This window comes from Malurus melanocephalus, unplaced genomic scaffold (genome assembly GCF_030028575.1).
Source record: "Malurus melanocephalus ecotype Western Australia unplaced genomic scaffold, MMel_1.1 scaffold_536, whole genome shotgun sequence".
In the NCBI taxonomy this organism is placed as follows: domain Eukaryota; kingdom Metazoa; phylum Chordata; class Aves; order Passeriformes; family Maluridae; genus Malurus; species Malurus melanocephalus.
In genome coordinates, this window is record NW_026623768.1 from 257,011 (window position 1) to 278,337 (window position 21,327).

General features: G+C 33.8%; 1 protein-coding gene across 4 annotated transcripts in view; it reads left to right on the forward strand.

Moving 5' to 3' along the window:
* DPH6 (diphthamine biosynthesis 6) overlaps positions 1–21,327 on the forward strand; it is a 200,991-nt gene that overhangs the window by 4,750 nt on the left and 174,914 nt on the right. For all 4 annotated transcript variants that reach the window (XM_057381864.1, XM_057381863.1, XM_057381861.1 and 1 more), the window contains exon 3: positions 2,195–2,388. In XM_057381864.1, coding sequence (XP_057237847.1) covers positions 2,195–2,388 — 194 coding nt within the window. The remainder of the gene's footprint in view (positions 1–2,194; positions 2,389–21,327) is intronic.

Here is a 21,327-nt window from a genome sequence, read left to right on the forward strand (position 1 = left end):
TTTTTTTTTTGTGGTTTTGCATATTGAAGGCTAATATAGAAACTTTAAAAGAGGTAGAAAAAAGAAAATGCTATGGAAATGTATGGAATGTATTTTTCCTTAAAGGGTGGGGAAAAAAAGGTCACAAGAAGAGAAGATTAGTAAAAGAAAGGCTTGCACAATTTGAAAAAGAAATACCGATATCCTGGTGGTAAATAAAGGGATYTGTGACTCTGTTAGCACAAATGCTAAAAGGTGACAGATGATGTAATCAACCAAAACTAACACTGTACTTCTAGAAATAATTTAACCTGGTGCTAAAGTTAATGCTAAAAATCCTTCCATCTGCCAAAAATGTGCCATTGTGCTGCTGCCCATCCATTTTTATCTTTATGTGTCTTTCTCCAAGATTCTAACCCAGCATCTGTGAACTGAATTGAGGAATTGATATGGGTTGGAATTGCCTTTGATGAACATACTTTTCCTGCTTTTTTTCCTTCCTTTTAGGCTGGACCAATTTTTTTGTCAGTTCTTCACAGGCCCCACCTTRTTTCTATGAAAGAGAATGAGAGAAACTCAGGTAGTCAGTGGTGAGGTGAGAGTCAGTGGTGAGGTGAGGTGTCCAATATACAAGTCCTTGTATATTGGACTAAAGCACAAATTGAAGTGAGACTTGAGAAGCAAGTGAGTTGTTTCCAGTTGGTAGGGGAGAATGTTAAAGTATGTTAACTAGGCTCACTGTTCAACATATGTTAAGTAATTAAGTATGGTATTTGGTGACTGTATTGTAGGAGGGTAGAAAGGGAAGGAAAAAGGGAGCTGCCATCACAAATGAGTCACGGACAGAACTGGCAAATGCTAGGAGAGTATAGGAGCAATTTATTTTCTGGGTAGCTAGGACATMATAATCTCTAATCCTGTTGAAATATGTTGTCTTCAAACTAATTTATCCACATCAGAAATGTAGAATATTGTCATTAAAACCATAAAATGCTCTCTTTAAGTGTGCAGTTGGAAATTTTATAGAAAGTTAATTGAGGTGCTTCAGGCAATAGTGGATTCTGTGCCATTCTTTTATTTTATCTTGTACCACTGTTGCCTAGAGAGTCTCAATTAATAAAGAAACTGTGTATTCTAAGCAGAATATCAGTTAAAGACCTTGTCATATTCRTATATGTTGAAATCAAGGAATTTTCTCTTACATAAATTCCTCTGGTCTAGTTGTGATTATGGKCTTGGATTTTCCTGTTTTGTGCAGAATTGCATCTGTTGTGCGGCATCAAAGGTTATATGACCTGCCTGTTGCATCACAAATTAGTTATCTGGATGAATGTTACAGACCTTTWTCTTTGCAAGATGTGCTACGTAGGTATACAGCAGAAAAGCTTGATGTCTCTATGTAAATTCAGAGAASTACCAATGTTACAAATTAGTATTAAAATAGTGAATTATGTTAGCTTGTAATAAAAAGTGGAAATTTCACCAATAATGATGTATTACTTTATCAAACTGTCTGAAATATTAAAGATTTTATATGTAAATAGTTTATTGTATTGTTTGAGATGTAGTTCTAATTCATGATGTCTGAATTTTAGCTGATTTTTTTTCTTGTCCGCTAGCTGCAAAGTACTTGTTGAAAAATTTGGTTAATTTTTTTCTCCCAGTTAGGGAAATAGCCCATTGTTTATTAAACAGTGTTGAAACATAATAGTGGTCTACCTTTATTCTACTTAAGCAGAGATAGTTGCCTGTTCTTTCATGATGACCATGAAAACAATTTTAACAGTAAAGTTTTTGTAAATTTTGACAACCTATTGCTTATTCTTGTGTTGCAGTGCATTACAAATTTCTGGCTCTGAGTATGTTAAAATACAGCTACGTTTTTGCCTCTGACCTGTGTTCCTATTAAAATTACCATATAAATAGGAGCAGAATTGGACCGGTATGAGATTTTTTGGATGAAGCAGGAAGAAGGAAAGACACCACAATTTGCAAATAGGCAGCATGTTTGTGACAGATGTCTTCCTCTCCATACGTCTGTTGGGTGGAGAAATCTATTTTTTTTCTCTCCATGTTTATAGTGGTGTTGTCACCAAACATCTGTTTGTGAACTGAAAAATATTAACATTTAGATTTTCTCAGTGCTTTGTAGTATTTGATTATCTGTAATTGTTGAAACAATGTCCCTAATATAGTTGTTGCTTAATCATGGCAGGGCAGACTGATGAATTGGACAGCTATATGTATCAGACAGTAGGACACCATGCCATTGACCTATATGCTGATGCAATGGATTTGCCCCTGTATCGTGGTTTTATAAAAGGTACCAGTGTAAATACSGGAAGAGTGTATACTGCATGCCAGGAAGATGAGGTTGAAGACCTTTACCAGCTCATGAAACTTGTTAAGGTATGCTGATGGAAAACAACTGTATGGTCGGAGATAGTTATATTGCCTAAGTAATTTAAGTAAACAATCCACTTAGATATTTAAGGAAAGCTTTAAGAAAATAATGGAACACTTTTACAGCTTTTATTTCTATTCCTTTCATCTTTCTTGCACTGTAAATATATAGCATAGCTGTATTCCTTTTTCCCCAATGTAAAGCACACTTGTCAATCCTCATTTGAAACCCAAACCTTTTTCCTATTCAATAAAAACACCTGTAACATGTTCTTGGCGTGTATGAGAAAAAACATAACTGTGACAATCATCTATAAATAGAATGTYTAAGTTATTTTGCATTTAAAATAGTGCATTGCTTAATTACTGCAATAAGAGATCTTTTGTATTTTGTGCATTTATCAGTGTAAGGAAAGTAATGTCTAGATATTTCCATTTGAGTACACGTATGCTGAGTAAATCAGAATCTGGTATTTGTATGTTGCAGATCATTTGCCTAGTATTACGGAGTATTTTACAATGACAGTTATAATTCTGGTAACCCTGTGATTATATTCTAGTATAGGATATAGTAGCAATAACATATATCAATCMTTTTTATTCTCTGTTCTTTTTCAAAATCTTTCATGTAGTACTTTATTTTCTACTGTAATTTAATCAGGTCTCATTGAAAAAAMTAGAAAACCTGTTAACTCTAGAGGCTTTCCATGTTTGAGTGAACATGCTATGTCCATTCCAGCTAGTTGTGCAGTGCACAGTTCTCAAACCAATACAATGTTCAGAAAATCATAATTGGTATTTTAAAGAAAGTAAATATATAATTTTACCGATCAAACTGATGTAGACTACTTTCTGAAACTTCAGGTAAAGGTCTTTCTAGACTTCAAGTCAGGTATTGAACATTTTCTAGCTTGCTTTCCTTCATTAAAATGATAATTGAGATTCATGGACTTCAGGTTTTATTCTGTGTTCRGTTAAAAATAAATCTAATTACAGATAAGATCTTAGAATATGGTTTGAACTGTCTTAGAATCAAATGTCACATCTTCTAAACATTTTTGGCAAGGAAATCCTGTTCTTCTAAAGTAAATTTAAGATCATACACCTGTGTTGGAGTACGAAACTATAGAACAGGAGAACAGGTCATGTAGGCAATATAGCYTCAAGTTGTGCTGAGGAGGTTTAGGTTGRATATTAGGAAACATTTCTTTGCTGAAAGGGCTATCAAGCATTGCAACAGGCTGCTCAGGGAAATGATTGAGTCAGTGTCTCTGGAGGTATTTTAAAGAGATGTAGTCTGGGTACCTAGGGACATGGTTTAGTGGTGGACTTGGCAGTATTAGCTTAGTGGTTGGACTCGATTTCAAGGGTCTTTTGCAACCAAAATTATTCCATGTTTATGCTCTGGAGTGCTTCACAGAAGTTTTAAATGGAATGTGCATATCCTGCAGTTCAGGATTCAAAAGAAATATGATACAGCAGTTTTAAATTATTTTTGAACCATGATAGTATTAGAAATTAAAAGGACTGATATCTGCTGTCTCTTAAAGCTGCATACTAACAGATTTCTGATGCTGGGTGAGGTAATAAATTACTGATCAATTTAATTAAACATGGGAAAATTAGTGGCAATTAAGATGATACTTCATTTATGATTCTTGCTGTCTTTGGACGAATGAATCCCTTACTTAAATTAATGCTGGTGTTAAATCTTGACAACTTCTGCTTTGGAAGTTTGTATATAATTATAACTATAGTTGAAAGAGTTATTATCAGATTGTCTGGAGCTAAATAACTATTTCTTTCCTGTATAGAAATAGTAGTTCCACTATATGGTATCTTAAACACATAAATATTAACAATATACTGCCTTTATGTTAGACTTTGTTTGGAGGTGTCTTTGCAGGCAAACCTAGCTATGAAATTCTGATACAAAATTTTCAGTAAATGTCTTGCATATTTTGATGAATAATTGCAAAATTGTGARGGGAAATAAACTGCAGCAACTCTGGTATTTTAGTTTTAGGAAGGCAACTAACATTTTCCTTTTGTGTGTTAGCAGTAACTTTCTGGTTTTATTTTTTCACATTTTTYAATAACTGTTGTTTAGTAGCTTTACTGTTTAAGTCTTAATCACAGGATTTTGCTTTAGGAGTTTTTTTCCTCAGATATTAATAGTTTTAAATAGAGAAATCACTTTGCATTCTCTTGAAGGGAGGGGATGAATTCTATGGAAGCCTTTTCAAAACCATCTTTGAATGACTGTAATTTTAAAACACTGGTCAAATAATACAGCTTTTTTTTCTGTCAAACAATTTGGGGCCAAGACTGCAGGAAAGGTGTGTCTAAATCAAAATCACACAGTGTACCTTTCCATTTGCAAAGAATGTTTCTATTGCAAGTACCTATTTACTAAAAAATTTAAACAATGCACTTTTGAAGACCTGTATGAATATGGAAGTATACTATGTTTTTTAGAAACAGTGTTATGAGAAAAAAAGTTCTAAAAAATTATAAATTCCCTCACAGTTCTGGGAAACCCAGGACAACAGTCCTGTTCTAGTTCATGTGACTCAGTAAGTGATACTGACTGTCAGTGACTGTAAACCAATTAATTTTATTGTCACAAACCCAGGTGATTGATTGGTATGAAGGAAGTGTATATTTATATTTTAGTTGCCTAATGCCCTGTTTTWGAGTCTGTATTCAGTATATATTGTGAAAAATATCAGAGTACTTATATGATGTCTAAATGTATTTTACTRCGTAGTCCTCACCTGATAGTAGAATACTTACCTTGTGAGATGTGTAGATCCTGAGCCCTAAGGAATAATTTAACCTCTTCTCAATGTTAGTGAATAGGGATTACTGATACCCTTGTTTGTCCATATTTGTCACTGTCCATATTGGAGATTTTCCCAGCGAAGTCTGAGTCTGTAAGTTAGAGTTTCTTAGTTACCTGAATTATCTTTCAGGGTTTTTATATTGGCACTGTTTTTGAAAGGTGGGGGGGAAGCTGTATTTCTTTCCCTCTAGCAGCAGGAAATACTGGAGCATGAAGACATTTTTGTGAAACTTTCCTACCATATCTCAATTCAGACAATATGTAAATGTTTTCTTCCCTTTTCAATGTAATTATGATCTTGTTCAAATAATACAGTGATGTTTTATGCAAGCACATACGGGAAGTGGTATTAGATGGGTTGAATGTTGGATTATTTTCTGTTATTATCTCATGGAACCATGGCTAAACTTTTGTTTAGGGCAGTGGTTGTAGCAGCTCCCAGACTAAACAGACCAATTCAAGAGACTGTATTTTAGGTCGACAGTTCTGTCCTCTTTCAAATTTCTTGCCTTATCTCCTCTACTCTGTAAGTCTTTGCCTTTCTTTGGTAAGTTTTTTAGGTACAGAAATAAAGAGCTTAATAATACAGTGTGACTTGTTAATTTCTTTTAAATTACTTTTTAAGAACAGGATCATGTTTTCTTAAATGTTCTCAGTGTAATGTTTACTGAAGACAGAAAGTATTCCTGTCTGAGAGTTAAAATTGCAATAGCAGTGTCATTTTAGATGTTGCTTGAGRGACTTTGTCTCAGACAAAGTACTTGAGCTATATGGGTTCAGGTGGAATAGAAGTAACTTAGGTCCTATCAGTATTCAGTGAAACTCCCAAAGACTTGGATGTCTTCAGAAAACAGGTCTTCAGGGTTTGAGATGAGTGGATGAAATAAGGTTGTTCTGTGGCCTTCAGATAGGAGTTAATTCTCCCATAGAACATAAAGCTTTCAGTTCCTTGATACTGCTAATAGTCTTCCATGCTAAGGAAACAGTCTTTCTTTTACTTTCTCCAGAATTCAGCTGCTGTGGCCAATGGGTGAAAAGAGTTCTCAGATTCAATCTGACTACTGACTTTCTGTGGCTTTTAGACAGAAGTTTAGGTGCTCCTACCAGGAAAAATACACGGACAAATGTAACATAGTATTCTACTGCAGCATTGCTTCATTCATTGTCTTCTCAGATGCATGTAAAAGAAGCTATAAAGTATATAGCTTGATTTTTAGATGTCTGGTATATATGGTTTTAGTTGTAGGATGTACAAGACTAGTAGTGTACTCTTAACTGATAAAAATAAGGTTTGCAGAATTTGTTAGGAGTCTTAAAGAGTCCAAATAATTATTAGTTGTAGAATYCTGATTGACCTGAAGAATCTGATGTCCTCAGCAAGCTATTCACCAAACTACTTTTGTAGTGTAAGTTCAGACAAATTAGGTAGCTTHCCCATCTCACTTGTGAGATTCAGAGAGTTCAGAAGTGTGCAGAAGAGTTCTATTCYAGTAATTTTCCATGTTTTCATTGAAGGAAATAATGTATTTTCCCTATTGTGATTTATCTGTATATATATAGATTAATTCCTCAGAGTTGTGTTTCTCAACATTTTGGGAAAAAATTAAATTGTAGAAAGAGGTGTTTTTCTTTATGCTGTATTTCCAAAATAATGACTCCTTCATAATGTTTTGCCTACAATTTTGATTATTGCAAATCAAGAATACTGTGCCCTTGATATATTGATASATTAACTTTATGTATAGTTCAACTGTTGAAATACAGAATTTTTGTATGGCAAGTGAAATTATACCATAAGTATTGAAAAAAATGGTAAAAAGCCTTCAGTCTTCAAAGTTGAGGGAAACTGTGATCATAAAACAATGAAAGTTAATGATTTGGGCTAGTGATTTTACTAGTCATGTAGATTTGATGAACATTTGGAGACCATATCTCTTTGCACAGTTCTTTTTGTCTTTAGACATGGAAGAACTTTTAGAAATTGTATGAAGTGGTTGCCTGTACTGACAAGAAATAAATAACSGTGCTTCTTGATAAGAGTTTTGTTTTTTGAGAGAAAATATTTGCTGTGTTTTTTCACAGACTTGGTTCCTCCACCTTTTATAAKGAGTAGATTTTTATCTGCAAGGATTTGGATTGTCCCTTTGCACTCATTGTGTTAACTGATTACTTTTTTAATCAAGTTGTTTTTTCTTTTAATTAATCCTAAATTGGAGTTCCAWAGCTTCCTTCACCTGGGGGATGACTGTTGTCGTCAGCAGTGAGTAGAAGTGTGAATAAAGGGAAGAGGGTAAGAAGTAATTGCATAGTTGGCAATGTTTTAAACAGTGTAAAAATAATTATGTATCTTGTTCCATTCAAAACAAAGGGTATGTTTAGTTGGTTGGGCGGGGGGTTGTATGAATTTTAAAATGAGATGGGAACAAGGAAATTTTTTAATCAACAGGATGCCTGTAATTCTCTGTGTCTTGTCTGAACTGTTCAAGCAGGGTCAATTTTTTTTTTTTTTTCCCAGAATGGGATCTTCAGCAATATCTTTGAGGTAGTTTCTTACTGTGAGAAATGTGGGGCTTTATGTAAACAAAATAGTCACTGTATTTCTCTGTTAGGTGTGTGGAGTTGTTTTCACTCACTCTCTGTCTTSTTGTGTTAATATTGAATAAGCAGAGACAGTCAGGCTGGTGGTGAAAGATGGTAAGCAACCCTGAGGGCTTTTTCTGGTCAGCTTGAAACCTCTGATTGCCAGGTTTTCCTAATTTCCCATTTCCAGGGCATCTCTAGTGTGACCTTGCCTGCTGAATATGATGTTCTGGGTTGCAAGATTCTCACATGCATTTGGGAATGGGCAGCCAGGCATTGTTTACAGGATGCCAAATGAACCGTGCACGCACAGCAAGTTTGATAAACACACATTTCCTCCTTTTATCAGTGAGATTGCAGAATGTGAAGTATGAGTTTCCAGTTTTACTCATTCCCTTCAGACCTTTTCCTGTTTAAAAACTGAATCTCGCTAATTGGATGATGATACATCCTTAGATTTTGTTTTGCTTTTTTCTGTTATTGTTGTTTTGAATTCAACTTAGTGGTCACTGACACTTTATTTCARTGCCTACCTTGACCAGGTTTGATAGACTTTCAGATAAAAGCTTTCCATTTGTTCAGCACAGAAAAGGTTCATCCCTATAAATATAAAGTGAATGCTAATTAACAGTAATGACTTCTAATCACTTTGCTTTTATACTCCTTTTGGAGTACAGCTATTATCCAATGCAGTTAAGTGAAATGCTTGTATATGAATCAACAGTGTTGTATTTCTTCTTGCAGCTATTGCTCATAATCAAGCTTTGAATAAATTATGATAGTAAAATTGGTTTTAATGTGCTCTATTGCATAGGGAGAAAGGAACCTTAAATATCTTGTTAAATATCTTGAATATTTAGAGAGTTATCTAGTAACATTTTGGCATTCATTATTGTAGTTAAATGGAAAAATGCATTAAGCTGTTTAAGTCAATTTTGTAAACATTATCAAAACTTTTTTCATCGTTTGAATTGTATTTAAGTGATGTGCATCGACTCAGCAGTCTCTGAAGCAGCCCCATTTGATCCAATTGCATGTCTCTAGGAATGCATTGCAGATTTCTGCCTTCAAATTCATTTTACATAGAACAAATACGTTAGATTCACCTGAGAAGCTGTTTGAGAACTTCACCTGTTTTAGCCTAGTGTCATACAGTATATATAGTAGGTTAACACACATTTATGCATTTCTTTTATTAATACTGTGCATCCTGCAAACTGTTACGTATGCAAACTGCCTGTCACTCTAGAAAAATATACACTTAAAAAGGTGTATAAAAGTAATACTAGTGAAATTTTTATCGACAGCTGGAAACGCTAAAACTAAGTTTCATCTCATTTTATTAAAACTAGACTGCTAGAAACAATGCTAATGAAAAGCAATTACTAGACTGGTAGAATAAAAATTAATTAAAAATTACTAGACTGGTTAAGCATTTTTAAAATAATTCTGGTTTAGGGACAGAATTAGGCTAAAGACAATATATGTGGATTTGAAATTTAGCAAACTTTCCCACTTAGCATTGTCTAGCATTGCCCATGCAGGGCCTGTTTGGAGGGCAGAAGTGACAAAACCTGGATGAAACCCATTTCTGACATGAACTTAGTTTTTGTTTTAATTTATCTTTTATTAATAAGCTTCTGGAAACAATTGCTTAAATCGCTTAGAAATTCTAGGTCTCAGTGTTTGCGAGGGAACTGGGGTCTTGCACAGTGAATATATTTATGTTGTCTGATTTTGCAAATTTTGAAAAAAATTAGAGTTTCATTTTTTTTGTGGCAGTTTCCTTTCATGTAGTACAGCTGTCTTTGCATGCTTAGAGACACAATTCTTTCACAGTTACCATCACAGTTCTTATGGATGTGGATGTGAGTGAGTATCCACAGGCACCGTCTGTGGTTTTGATTTTTTTTTTTTGTTCATATATTCACATAGCTTTAGACAATTTTCTGGTATGATTCATTTGCTTGAGCATCTTCTCTGTTAACATKTATCGTTTGGTTTATTATGAAGTCATTTCCTAACTTAATTTCAAATTAACTTCCATCTACTACTCTTTAAATRCAAGTTTGTGTCAGTGTTCATAGAAGTCCTGTATTTGTTGTAGTACTGCAAAACATGCTGCTTGTGGGTTTTGCTACAACAATGTGGAAAAAAAGGAACCCTTTTTCTATAAAGTTTCATTAAATGATTGATACTATCCATATCTTATTTCAGTACTTCTATTTCTTAATTGGTATCTTAATAATGCTTTTAAAGTATAAAAATGAAAAATATGAAACACATTAATTATTCTGTACTGAGGYAGCTGGCTGTTTTGTATTATTTGTGATTCTCATTAGGCAGTGCTAAAATACATTTTAAAATTTATTAGTGCTTAAAAATRTAATTTGCTTTATTTCTAATAAAATGAGATCAAAGACAGGCAAACTTTCCTATAAACTAACAGTAAAACATTTATCAAATCTGTTTTCATAAATATTAGTATCTCTAAAGCCCATTCATTGTGTAAAAATTATTTTGCATAGAATTACTGAAGGAAGGACRTAGAAGTATTTAAGTTGATTTAATTGACATACCTTTCCCTTTCATATGAATGACAAACATGCAGCAATTTCAAGGTTACATTATTTTTAGCTGGACACTTGCTGGTTTTGATCAGTATATTTAAAGTTAATTMTGGCAAGGCTGGGATTTGATTTGGTTTATATTGCACCAATATTACTGCTTTCAAAATAGAAATGATTGATTTGTAAGTGTCAAATTTGTAAGTGTCAATGAAAAGGAATAAAACAGAACTTGTCTTTTACACTATGAAAGGACTGTATARTGTGAAGATATTCTTTCTGTTGATAAATTCTGCCTGTGGAAGAATTGTGTAACAGTCGTCACTCATTTTCATATTGATTATGAGTGGGATTCCAGTAACAGGTTACTGTTTGCAAAGGATAAGGTGGCACTATGATTAGTTACCTTTTCTGTAGAAAGAACTACAAAGAAAAATGCCAAATGTGTGTGCTGCAGTATTCCTATCAGCATGACAAGTCTGTCACTTGAACTTTTCTTTCAGTCCATTTTGCTTCAGAAATATAGCTTCAATGTTTTTGCCTTATTATTGTTTTAGGTTTAGTGATTTGCATGTTCTCCTAACACCAGATTCTTTCTTTAGTCAGTTATTTATTTTCCTCACAATCTTCTGTACTTGGGCCCTATGACCATTTTAACTCTTAAAAACTGATACAACAGTGCCCTCTATAGTTTTTCCCTACGTGGTTGCTACCTGCAGCTGGTTTTAAGCATTTAGGCAAAGAGCAGGATGTTTAGATTTATTTTTAGCACAAAGAAAAGCCCCCTTTTTCTTAAGGAAAGATTTTACTTTTTCACTGACTGTTTCATATGCAAGAAAGGGAACAAAGGAGGCTGTTCTGAGTCATCTTTTAGGTTTATAAGATCTGTCATTATCTAGGGCAAATCTGAAATTTTATCAGGCATTCACTCAAGACAGTTGTTAAAATGACTGGATGGGATTTTCTAAGTTTTGTAGATCTTCCTGGAGCTTTTGTTTGAAGTAAGGCTTCAGAACAAAATAGTTTTAAACTTATTTCCTTAGTGCTTGCTACTTCTAAATTTCATCTCACAAAATCTGCCAGGGACTAAAGAAACCCTTGCCAGCAGAGCACCTAAGCTTTATTAACGATGTTGTTTTAATTCTCACAGCGACTGAAGTAATCGTTGTTCATTAGCATTGATTTGTCTCCAAAACTCATTTACAATTTAGATTTCTCTTTTACCTCATTGTAGCTTATTATGCAAATAACTTTAGTCTGTGTTTTCTGCAGAACTTGTAGGACAGGTTCAGTATTGRACACACATATTCCCTGCATTCACATATGTGCACATTCACGCTCACAGGCTTCCATTTAAATATTATAAACTACAATAAAAAAGAATGACCTTTTAAAAAATAAATGCTTTAACTACAATTAGTTGCTTCTGTAACACCATCATAAAAGTTGCTCTATGAAAAGTTAAATGGCTTACTTTATGATGGGGAGTGTTAATGTACATGTAGAACACACTCTTAATGCACTTCCATGAAATGAAATTCATAAGTCATTGCAGTAAATTATAGTTAATGATGTAACCATTGATGGCTATTCAAAACATTCCTGTATCTCTAATGATTTGTGTARAGCACATGACTGACCACATGCCTTAGTTCATTTGCAACAGTAGGTGGATAAATGCACAAGCTTTCTGCTTTGGAGGACCATTCTTTTCTGTGTAACAAGTGATATGATATGAATTTTGGTGGAATAAATAATAGGTTACAAACCATTTGCAGTATTTGAGATATGGTAATAAATGGTGATGAGGACTAATTTGATATTAAATTAGGAGGTAAAATCCTTCAGAAGTGTAGTGCCTAGAGGCTTTGATTATTTTCTATTTTATGAGTAATCACTGGCATCTAGTCATATGATGTATACTTTTTACCATGAGATTTTTTTAAAAATAAAATGTTACTGAAGGATGAAACTATTATGGCATAATGTGCACTGACTAATCYAGAAAATTCCCCATATTTACTATTTACTATATTATATCCAGTAGGAAAATGAAATCACAGAAGTAAAAATGTTAGCCGTGTTATTTAAGTAAAGCAACTATTATTCTATGAGCAGAAAAGTAGCGGGGTCAAGAAATTTGGCAGTAAAGATAACTTGGTAAAAATTGATTTCTTTCATTCTAAATTTAATGTAAACTTTGAATCAAGCCTAATTCTTGCACCGGTTGCATAACTACTATTAGTCTTAAATATTGGAGTACGGTTTGTTGATGATGTTCTTCATGCATTAGAGGGTTCTTACAGTAAAACAAGTATTTTTTTTAAACAGTATAGCCAAACCATGGATTGTTATAATTTTTAAGGTGATCTTGAAAGTTGACTTCATGAAGAAAGGGTAGAAATGAGTATTAGGAAAAAAAAGCAGTATAAATTTCTATTTTAAAGTACATAGGTACTCTAGAGATTATTTTAATATTTTTAATGGAACTTTATCACAGTTCAYGCTCTTTAAACAAATGTGTCATACAGATCAGTGGGAATTTTGCTTAGAAAATAAAATTTTCATTAAAATAATATTTTAATTAAGGAAATGAATACAGGTAAATTGTTGTAAGTGTGATCTGGTTAGCAATGAGAGAAGATTTTAATTTTAAACTGTAACCTTTGAGTTGGATAAGACATTTTCTATTTGAAAAAATGAATAAGGTGTATTTTATTGCAATGGAACTGTGCAATTAAGATTCAGCATWATTAAAACAGGGATAAATATAGATTACAATATTGGACACGATGAATTACAGCTTTTCTGTCTACTGAGAGCTGGCATAATTTACCAAGAATGGGCAAAGAAATGACAAAGCAGCCACTGCAGATGCTTGTAGGAAATGTCGTGTTTAGTCCACATACTTTTATGTTTTTACTTAAAATGTTGATGATTTACCCCATTCTGTAATCATTACCTCTCCATAAATTACCATGCTTCTTTTCATTTAGTTGGATTATGTGATCTGTGTCTGAAATCTTTAACAGAGGAAAGTATGTGTTTAAGGAAAAACTGTAGTTGAAAGTAGTTGTTTTCAAATAACTTGCTTAAGAAAACCATTAAATAAATTTCAAATGTCCTTTTATAAAATCTAAGGTGAAGCAGAGTAGTTAAGAGTATTTCTGAAAGTTGTCTTAATTTTAACTTTTAGTATTTCTTTAACTCTGAAATACCAAAAGGTTTGGAGACTGAATGTTGGGTATATATTTTATTCATAAAATAATAAATATTTATTCCAATTTACTTGGTTAGCAGTTGTCTACACTRTAACACTAGTTACATAAGCAAAAGCAAATGCTGCAATCTAAAATGGAACATTATTTGACATAGTAAAAGAAATATTGACTTTTCTTGCTGGAGACATTTATAAGACTTTTTATGACCCTAGGGTCTGTTATTATGCACTTATGATCATATTTAAGACCTCCTTTTTTTAGAGTCTTCTTTTAAAGACTTATTTTTTATTTCACTTTTAAGATACTATTTTTCTCAGACTTGATCACAGGAGACAGAATCTTTAATAACATCATATTTTTAAAGAAAAACATTAGTATTTAGGCTGTATTTGGTCACTTGATTGTCTGTTTTTATAACTACTGRAAATACAGATAATATCCTCAAAATTAATGTGAAGTGACAATAGATATTGAGGAGTTAGGACTGAAAACAAATGAACACTTTTCCTTTGAAATATTATCTTGCAGACCTGTTTKTTCTACATTCCTTAGGCATTTTGTTTTGCTGTCTTCTGTATTACCCACAACCTCCATATTTTTTCTTCTGTTGTTCTTTTGTTTATACAGTAACTTGGTAAGTAGATGGGTTCTGGCCCTTTTTCTTTTTTGTAGTGTACTTTTTGGTATCTAGAGCAATGATACCATTGTATTTGATGAAGGCACAGTTTATTGTAGAATAAGTCATCCAAGTAGTACCTTAAATTAAGTAACTTTGTTGTCTTGGCTTTTTTCAGCTCTGTGTTTCCTGGCCAATGTATCAGGATTAATCTACATAGATATATAATATTTTGTAGAACTTGTGTTTAAATTGTATTGTTTGTGATTTTACAGAGCTGGATACTGTTGGTTTATAATTACTGGGATTAATTTATTAAACTTACTTTTTCATATAGTCATGTTTCATTCTGCTACAGTTTGTCCAGTTTTTTGGTTTTTTTTCTTTCACATGCCTTAGCTCTCTTTAGACCTCTACARATTTCCAGTAATTTGGGTGGTTTTGTGCTGCAGTAACCCTTTTGGCCACCTTCAGGATTATCCTTATCCTGTRGAGACCAGTCCTGTGTTCTCTGAAACTCTGTCAGTCATTATTTATTACCCACTTGTCATTGTGACTTATTCATTGCTTACATCACCATTCTCAAATGTATTGCTTTACAGAAATGGTGAACAGTGCTGTGAAGGAAAGATCAATAAATGCTTTCAAAGGAAGATTTAGATCTGAGACTTAGATCTTCTTTTTAATACTAAATCTGTGCTATTAGGTCTGAAATGGTTTTAATATCTTGGTATCAAGTACCTTGTTTCTCAAAATGGAAAGATGCTATTGCGTTAACTGAYTTTTGTGGAGCAGGAGGACTTCAACAATTAAATTGTATAGTATAAAATTTTCAATTCTTTGTGTGTTTCCCCAAATGCTTATCTTGTGAGCTTGAAAATATACAGTTTCATCCCCTAAGAAAAAGTGACAAAACATTTCTATAATAAATGCTTGAAAATATTTCTTCAAATTTTAGTGATACTGTTTTTGTAACTGCACAAAAAGAGGAGAGGCCTTATTTGAAATCAGTTGGAAAAAATAGAAAAAAAATCTACTTTTTCTCCCATCTATTTTGATTGTTTTGAGAGCTTGATCACCCATGCTGTTTTTCCAGAGCATCCAATTTCATGTAATATGGCCACTCTTGGCACTCTCTTAAAAGGTAGTTGCTCCAGAAAACTATGTATGTAATACTAAATTTATTGTATTAGTTGCAAATTCAGATAGGTGAGAATCTGAAAGTGGCTAGTGCATAATTTCACACTCTCCTTTGTATATCATCTATTTCAAATAAGCTGGAAAATCAGATTTTAATCATACTGTATTAAAGATTATATGCTGAAACCCACTGGGAGGAAATTAAAGAAAAAGGTCACATGGATGTGTGATGTTTCAACCTGTTTTTACAACCTGATTCTGCAATGGTAATTTTTTCCATTATTGAAGTGAAGATAAAGGTTTGTAAAAGTGCTCACACACACACTCATTTTGAACCAGGCAGATGAGGAAGCTGGAAACCTATGCAGCAACTTCTGTAACATAAAATGAGGGAGTGCCACATTTAATTGGCAGCCTATTCATTCAGTGCTATTTCATAGATAAGAAACAGTTTCATGGGCTCAAGTTTTGTATTCATAGGATGATTGGGTGTTTCATTGGGAAGTTTTGTTCAGTCTCTTTGTTTCTTCTTTCACCTCATAGTTGCTGCTCCATCACTTGGTGGATATTCTCAGTGCTGCTTAATTATCAATTGTTCTCAATATGGGTATATCTGTGTTATTCCAGCCTTGGAATATTCATGTTCTCAGTAATTATTTTGCTAGGCTGTCAGAATTTTGGCTGCCAGAATATTCCTGAGAAATACAAACTGAAGAGAATGCTTGTCACATTATGGACGATGGGTGTAGTGAAGTATAGAATAGGACCTACTCTTTTCTTGGTTGTTGCTGCAATAGAAATKCAAAGTAATATAGTTCAGTGTTTTGAAAGACGTGCTTTCCAGTTTGAAAGCATGCATGAGACAGTTGCTGTAGACAGTGTCATGTACTGTGTGTTAACAGACTATTAGAGTAGCCTGCTGTTATTTATCTTTTCTATATTAATAGTTAACCTACTTCAGACTTAAGCATGAGTCAAATGTGCAGAAACATAAAAAGTCTTCCAGGTATTAGACTTTTGATCAAAGCAATATATCATGTTAAAAATAATAACAAAATACTTAACTATACAAGAAATTCAAAATCAGGAGCTTCTTTGCTTCCAGGCTCGTTTTCAGCCAGTGGTCTGGCATGCTGATTTGTGACAAGCGTTTTTCAACTCCTAGTTCGTAAGAAGTTCCCCTTCCCTCACCTCTGTCAAAAATKTTTCTCTACTCCATTTAGGACTCTGTGAGCTAAGTGATGTGCTAAAGGRTAGCGCAAGTACAACTTGTTTGAAAAATACTTTAACGGAAGAAATGAGTAAATTGTATTTAAGTGATTTATGCTAAGATTGCATAGGGAAGTTTCTTCTCATCCTGCTCCTCATTCTCTCATTCACCTAAATTGCAGCTTTCTGGTAAGGTAGCAGTCATATTTTGAGTTTTTATACATATATTATGCCTTTGGTTGCATTTTTTTAAAGGATACTTAGAAACTTCTATTAAAGAACTGAAACCTTCTTACACAGAAGTTTTTCTCAAAGCTGATGATTAGGTTTCAAGTTGTCTTGGTTCCTTTTGGGTGGAAAGTATTATAATTTGAAGTTTTCCCCTCAAACTGAAACCTCACAGAATCCATYCGGATTTAGTTCTCTCCTCAAGCTTTTTGTTTCTCCTTTGTAAAGAAAATGTTTTGTCCACACTGAATTAGAATATATACTTCCTTAGTTGTGTGATTGTATCTGTATGAGGCAAGGGTCATCTCTAATGCCTCACTTCTTATTCCAGCAAAGTGTAGAACTCATCCTTCTCTTTGATCATTTTGGTTATGCTTCAGTGATTGGTCTGTTTGACAGAATGTTGCCCTATTGTTTGTATGTACATTTAAAAATATATGAAGTACATTCAGCTTAATTTGTTAATTGTGTCTTGTTTAAAACTCTTGACTGAGGCTACACTTAAAAGTCTACTGTTATTTTTATACTGAATTGAAATGAGTTTAGGATCCTTGACCTCTTCCTCCCATGCATACAATCACAGTGGAAGAGTGTGATAATATGCAGTGTGAACAGGAGGCACTGGTTTAAAACATTGAGACCATGAACACTTCTCATTTTGAAAACTGACATTTGTTAATAACATTTTAGGTTGAAAGTCTAATAGAGCTATTTGCTTCCATTAAATGAGACGAAAGTATTTGTGGAAAGACCACGCTTGCTTTGAAATGGGTGGGAAAGCTCAGTAGTGGGCAGCCCATTGTGCAAATGTATGTTGTGAGAAGTGAAGGGGGCCTGAAACCTTAATGAATGTGAATGCCTCTGATGTTCTACCATTTCCGATGTCCTTGTCTCTGTCTTGCTGTTTTTTGTCTTGCTGTTTTTTTGTCTTTTTTTTCTCTTCAAACACTCTTTTTGTGTTACTCAGTTATTGTGGGTCTAGACTCAGAGACTGTGACTTGGCTTGTAGATTCTTTGGTTAACAAAATACTTATGCTCTTATTAAAAAGCTGTTTTCCTTTTCCCCTTATGTGTTCACTACAGTCTATAGTCACTTATACCAAGGGCACAGGTCATGATAAGTACTATTTGCAATTTTAGACATCTTGGTCCTCTGAAACTTCAATTTCTGTATTAATAAAAACAACCTCATGGTAAATAATTGTAGCACCTCAATTAGAGAAGGTGCATATGACTGAGAACCCACAAGACAAAATCAGTTCATATACCTTTCAACAATAATGCATTCTGGAGATACTGTTTTTAGTTTAGGCAACATACAATTAGGGAAATTTTTATTCAAGCAATATTGTCTTCTAAATTTAAATAATCAGGTTGTTCTTAATCTTGGAGAATGCCATAACAATCAGCCCGCAGTTGAGAGAGGAGGGATGATAAAGGAAGACAGGCATTCTCTTCTCTGTGATGCAGCTACATACTGACAATGCCAGAAAATTTAATATTCAGCTTGCTTTGGTACACACTTTGAAAAATGTGGAATCTGAATTGTAAAGAAAATGCAGATAGCTTTAGGCAGAGAAGGTACCAAAGGGATCTTTGATGCTCTACATAAGTGATTTTATCTTTCTTGCTGTCTGTTTCCAATTAAAACAGCACACAGAGCGATAATGCCCCTCAAAATATTGTTGGGATATTATCTTAATGCTGAACTAATGTTTTGTATTGCTTTAAATGTTGCTTTAAAAAAAAAAAAAAAAAGGAAAAAAAGAGCTGACCAGAGGAACAGTGATTAAATGTATAACTTTAAAACTTTTGCATTTTCTTGGGTTTATTTTTCTTTCAATATTTTATTGTGGCTGGGATGTGAATAGAAGAACTGTGATAAATGATGGAGTTAAAAAAAAGTCAAGCATACTTCGGAGGCTATTGAAATTTGGAAGAGTAGGGTTAAAAGATTAGCATATGTCTCTTCTTCCTTCTTGCTCAATAATAACCCTACATCATCCATTCTTCTTTGCCTTTGGAATAGGTTCAAGATCAATTTAGTTGACAGTTTTCTTTCTTGGCAGGGTTTCTGATTTTATTCTCAGTGTTTTCTGGTCTGCATCTTCTCCTGATACTATTTTTCTGCATACTTTTCCCGATTTTTATTTTATATGCCTCTCCTTACTTTCTCCATTGTTAAACATTTGCCTGCATTTCATCTTCTGCTATCACCTGGAAAAGCGGTATTTTTTTCCTATTTTCTAAAACATTGTGAACCTGCCAATCTGTCTCCCTTCTTCACTATGTCTTCATGTTCAGGTACCCTTTCTGGTACTCTCACGGTGACTAATGACATGTTTTCCTGGATGAAGGAAAACCTCACTTCCACCCAGCTGGAAGAAATAAAAATAAATACTCTTCTCCTCGTATTTACACACATATTTGCTTTCAGATTTTAAGGGGGCGTAATGGCTGCCACTCTGAGAGCATCCTAGTGCTACAGCCCTGTTGACAATATAAGATGTCAGAACTGGAGAAGTTTGAAAATACATTTCTGATTTATGCACRTTATTAAAATGAAGAAAGATGGAGTAGATTTTAGGGTAGCATTAAGTGTTTGGGGAATTTGTAMATTTTTTTATTTTAAGGTTTACGAGGAGATTTTTTTTCTGTAGTTTTTTAATTGTTACTGCTTTACAGAAAAATAACTCTGAAAGTTTTACCTCGCTACATATTTCTCTTTTGATTATGCTATTTCTGTATTKATATTTTTAGTTTTCTCTTTTACTATGTCTTTAGCACGTTATCATCTGCTTTTCCTTTCTTTTACTTCCAATCTCCTAAAAATCCTTCTTTTTCTTTTCTTCCTCAAGGAAGATCTTCAAGCTGCCCTTTCTTTCTGCTACTCAGATTCTCTCTGCCTTGTAGTAATATCCCCTAAAGTGTGGTCTTGTCAACCCGTATTGGGGMATTGTTGCTTCCATATATTGGCATTTCCTGAAGGCTTTCCACTTTACAGCTTTACCTGAAATTAGGCTAAGTTAGACTTTACACAAATGTGATGTCTTAGTACCTGGTTCATACTGCTCTTGTTTCTGCTATAACTGGTGTTTAGTTTCAGAAGCATCAGGCCAGTTTAAAATGGTAAAGATGGATCAGATTTACCTAGAATACTTGTGTGAGGGTAGATCATGTCAAATGTTAATTTTCAGTGTAAAGCCTTAATGAAGTTTTCAGGTTTTAGCCAAGCATTTTTGTAGATAGTGTCCTACTAGTGCTTTGTTGTGAAACTGGTTTCCAGTTAACTGACTTAAATACAGAATTTCCATTATGTAGGAAAAAGATTTCCAAAGATTTTTAGTGAGAATGGAGTTAAATTAGATACTGAAATTTACTGTGAGACAAATGAAAGCAGAAAAATGGATTTGTTTTCTGTCTTCCTGAATTTGAGCAGATGATTCTTCTGAAAAAAGGCTTTGGGTCCTTTGTGCTACTCTTTGGATCCTGTCTTCAGGCTGGACATTGTAGAACCATGTTGTCACTTTTCCATCAAATGGACAGGGAAAGTCTGTTCCCAATTCACAACAGTTCACCTGGRGAACTGAATTAAGGGCTGTGGACTATACAAATCCAGACTCTGGTGGAGACTGTTWAGTAAAATGCCAGCAATCTGGGAAGAAAACTCCCAGAGTTTTCCATTAACTGGAAACTGGTCAAAACCAATTTTTTTCTTATAAAACACTTAGGCTTTAATGCACTGGCATTTCTAATGAAAACCTATTGTGTTGGAAAATCTCAGGTGCATTTTAGCCTTGAAGTGCTACTACATTACTATCACCAAGTAATGATAATCATAGAATTATGAAATTATAATGATGCCTTCTTCTGCCTATTAGCTTTATTTGTGTTCTTACCCCAAATATGAAACAAGCTAAGATTGCTTTTAAGCAAAGTTACTGTATTTTCTCATCTTTGCATCCTGTATTTTTAGGAAATGTTTTCAGGTAGTGTTGATAGCTGAGGTAGCSTGCTGGAGGTGGGTGGCAAAAGGCAGTCATGAATTGCACATTTTAAAATTCTACTTACATTTGTCTGTAAGTATTTACATCACAAGTCTGTTTCAAATTTCTTACTAATAACAGTTTTTATCACAGTTATATAACCTGAGGACATCTCTGACTGTGTAATCAGTTATAGTATAGTATACATTTATTTTTATGCTGGAAAGACATAGCTAAAAGTGGTTCAGGCATAGCTAAGAATATGTCTACTGGTAATCAAAAGGAAAAGGGGATCCCTTCCTTTGTGCATCAAGACTGCTAGAAGAGACGAAATACTCTRTTCCCTGCTCTCACAGAAATAGCAATTTAAGTGATTCTCAGAGAGGCTGGGGTGTTAATTCCTTGCCACTGTACTTAAAGTAGAGCTTAGGATGCTCGTCTACCAGGCATTACAGGGGGCCTTTAATTTCCATTGATTAGATTGCAGAATGATCCCTTTTTGACYGGAAATATCTAAAAATTGCTGTAACAAAAGCAGCAAACAACGTAGAAG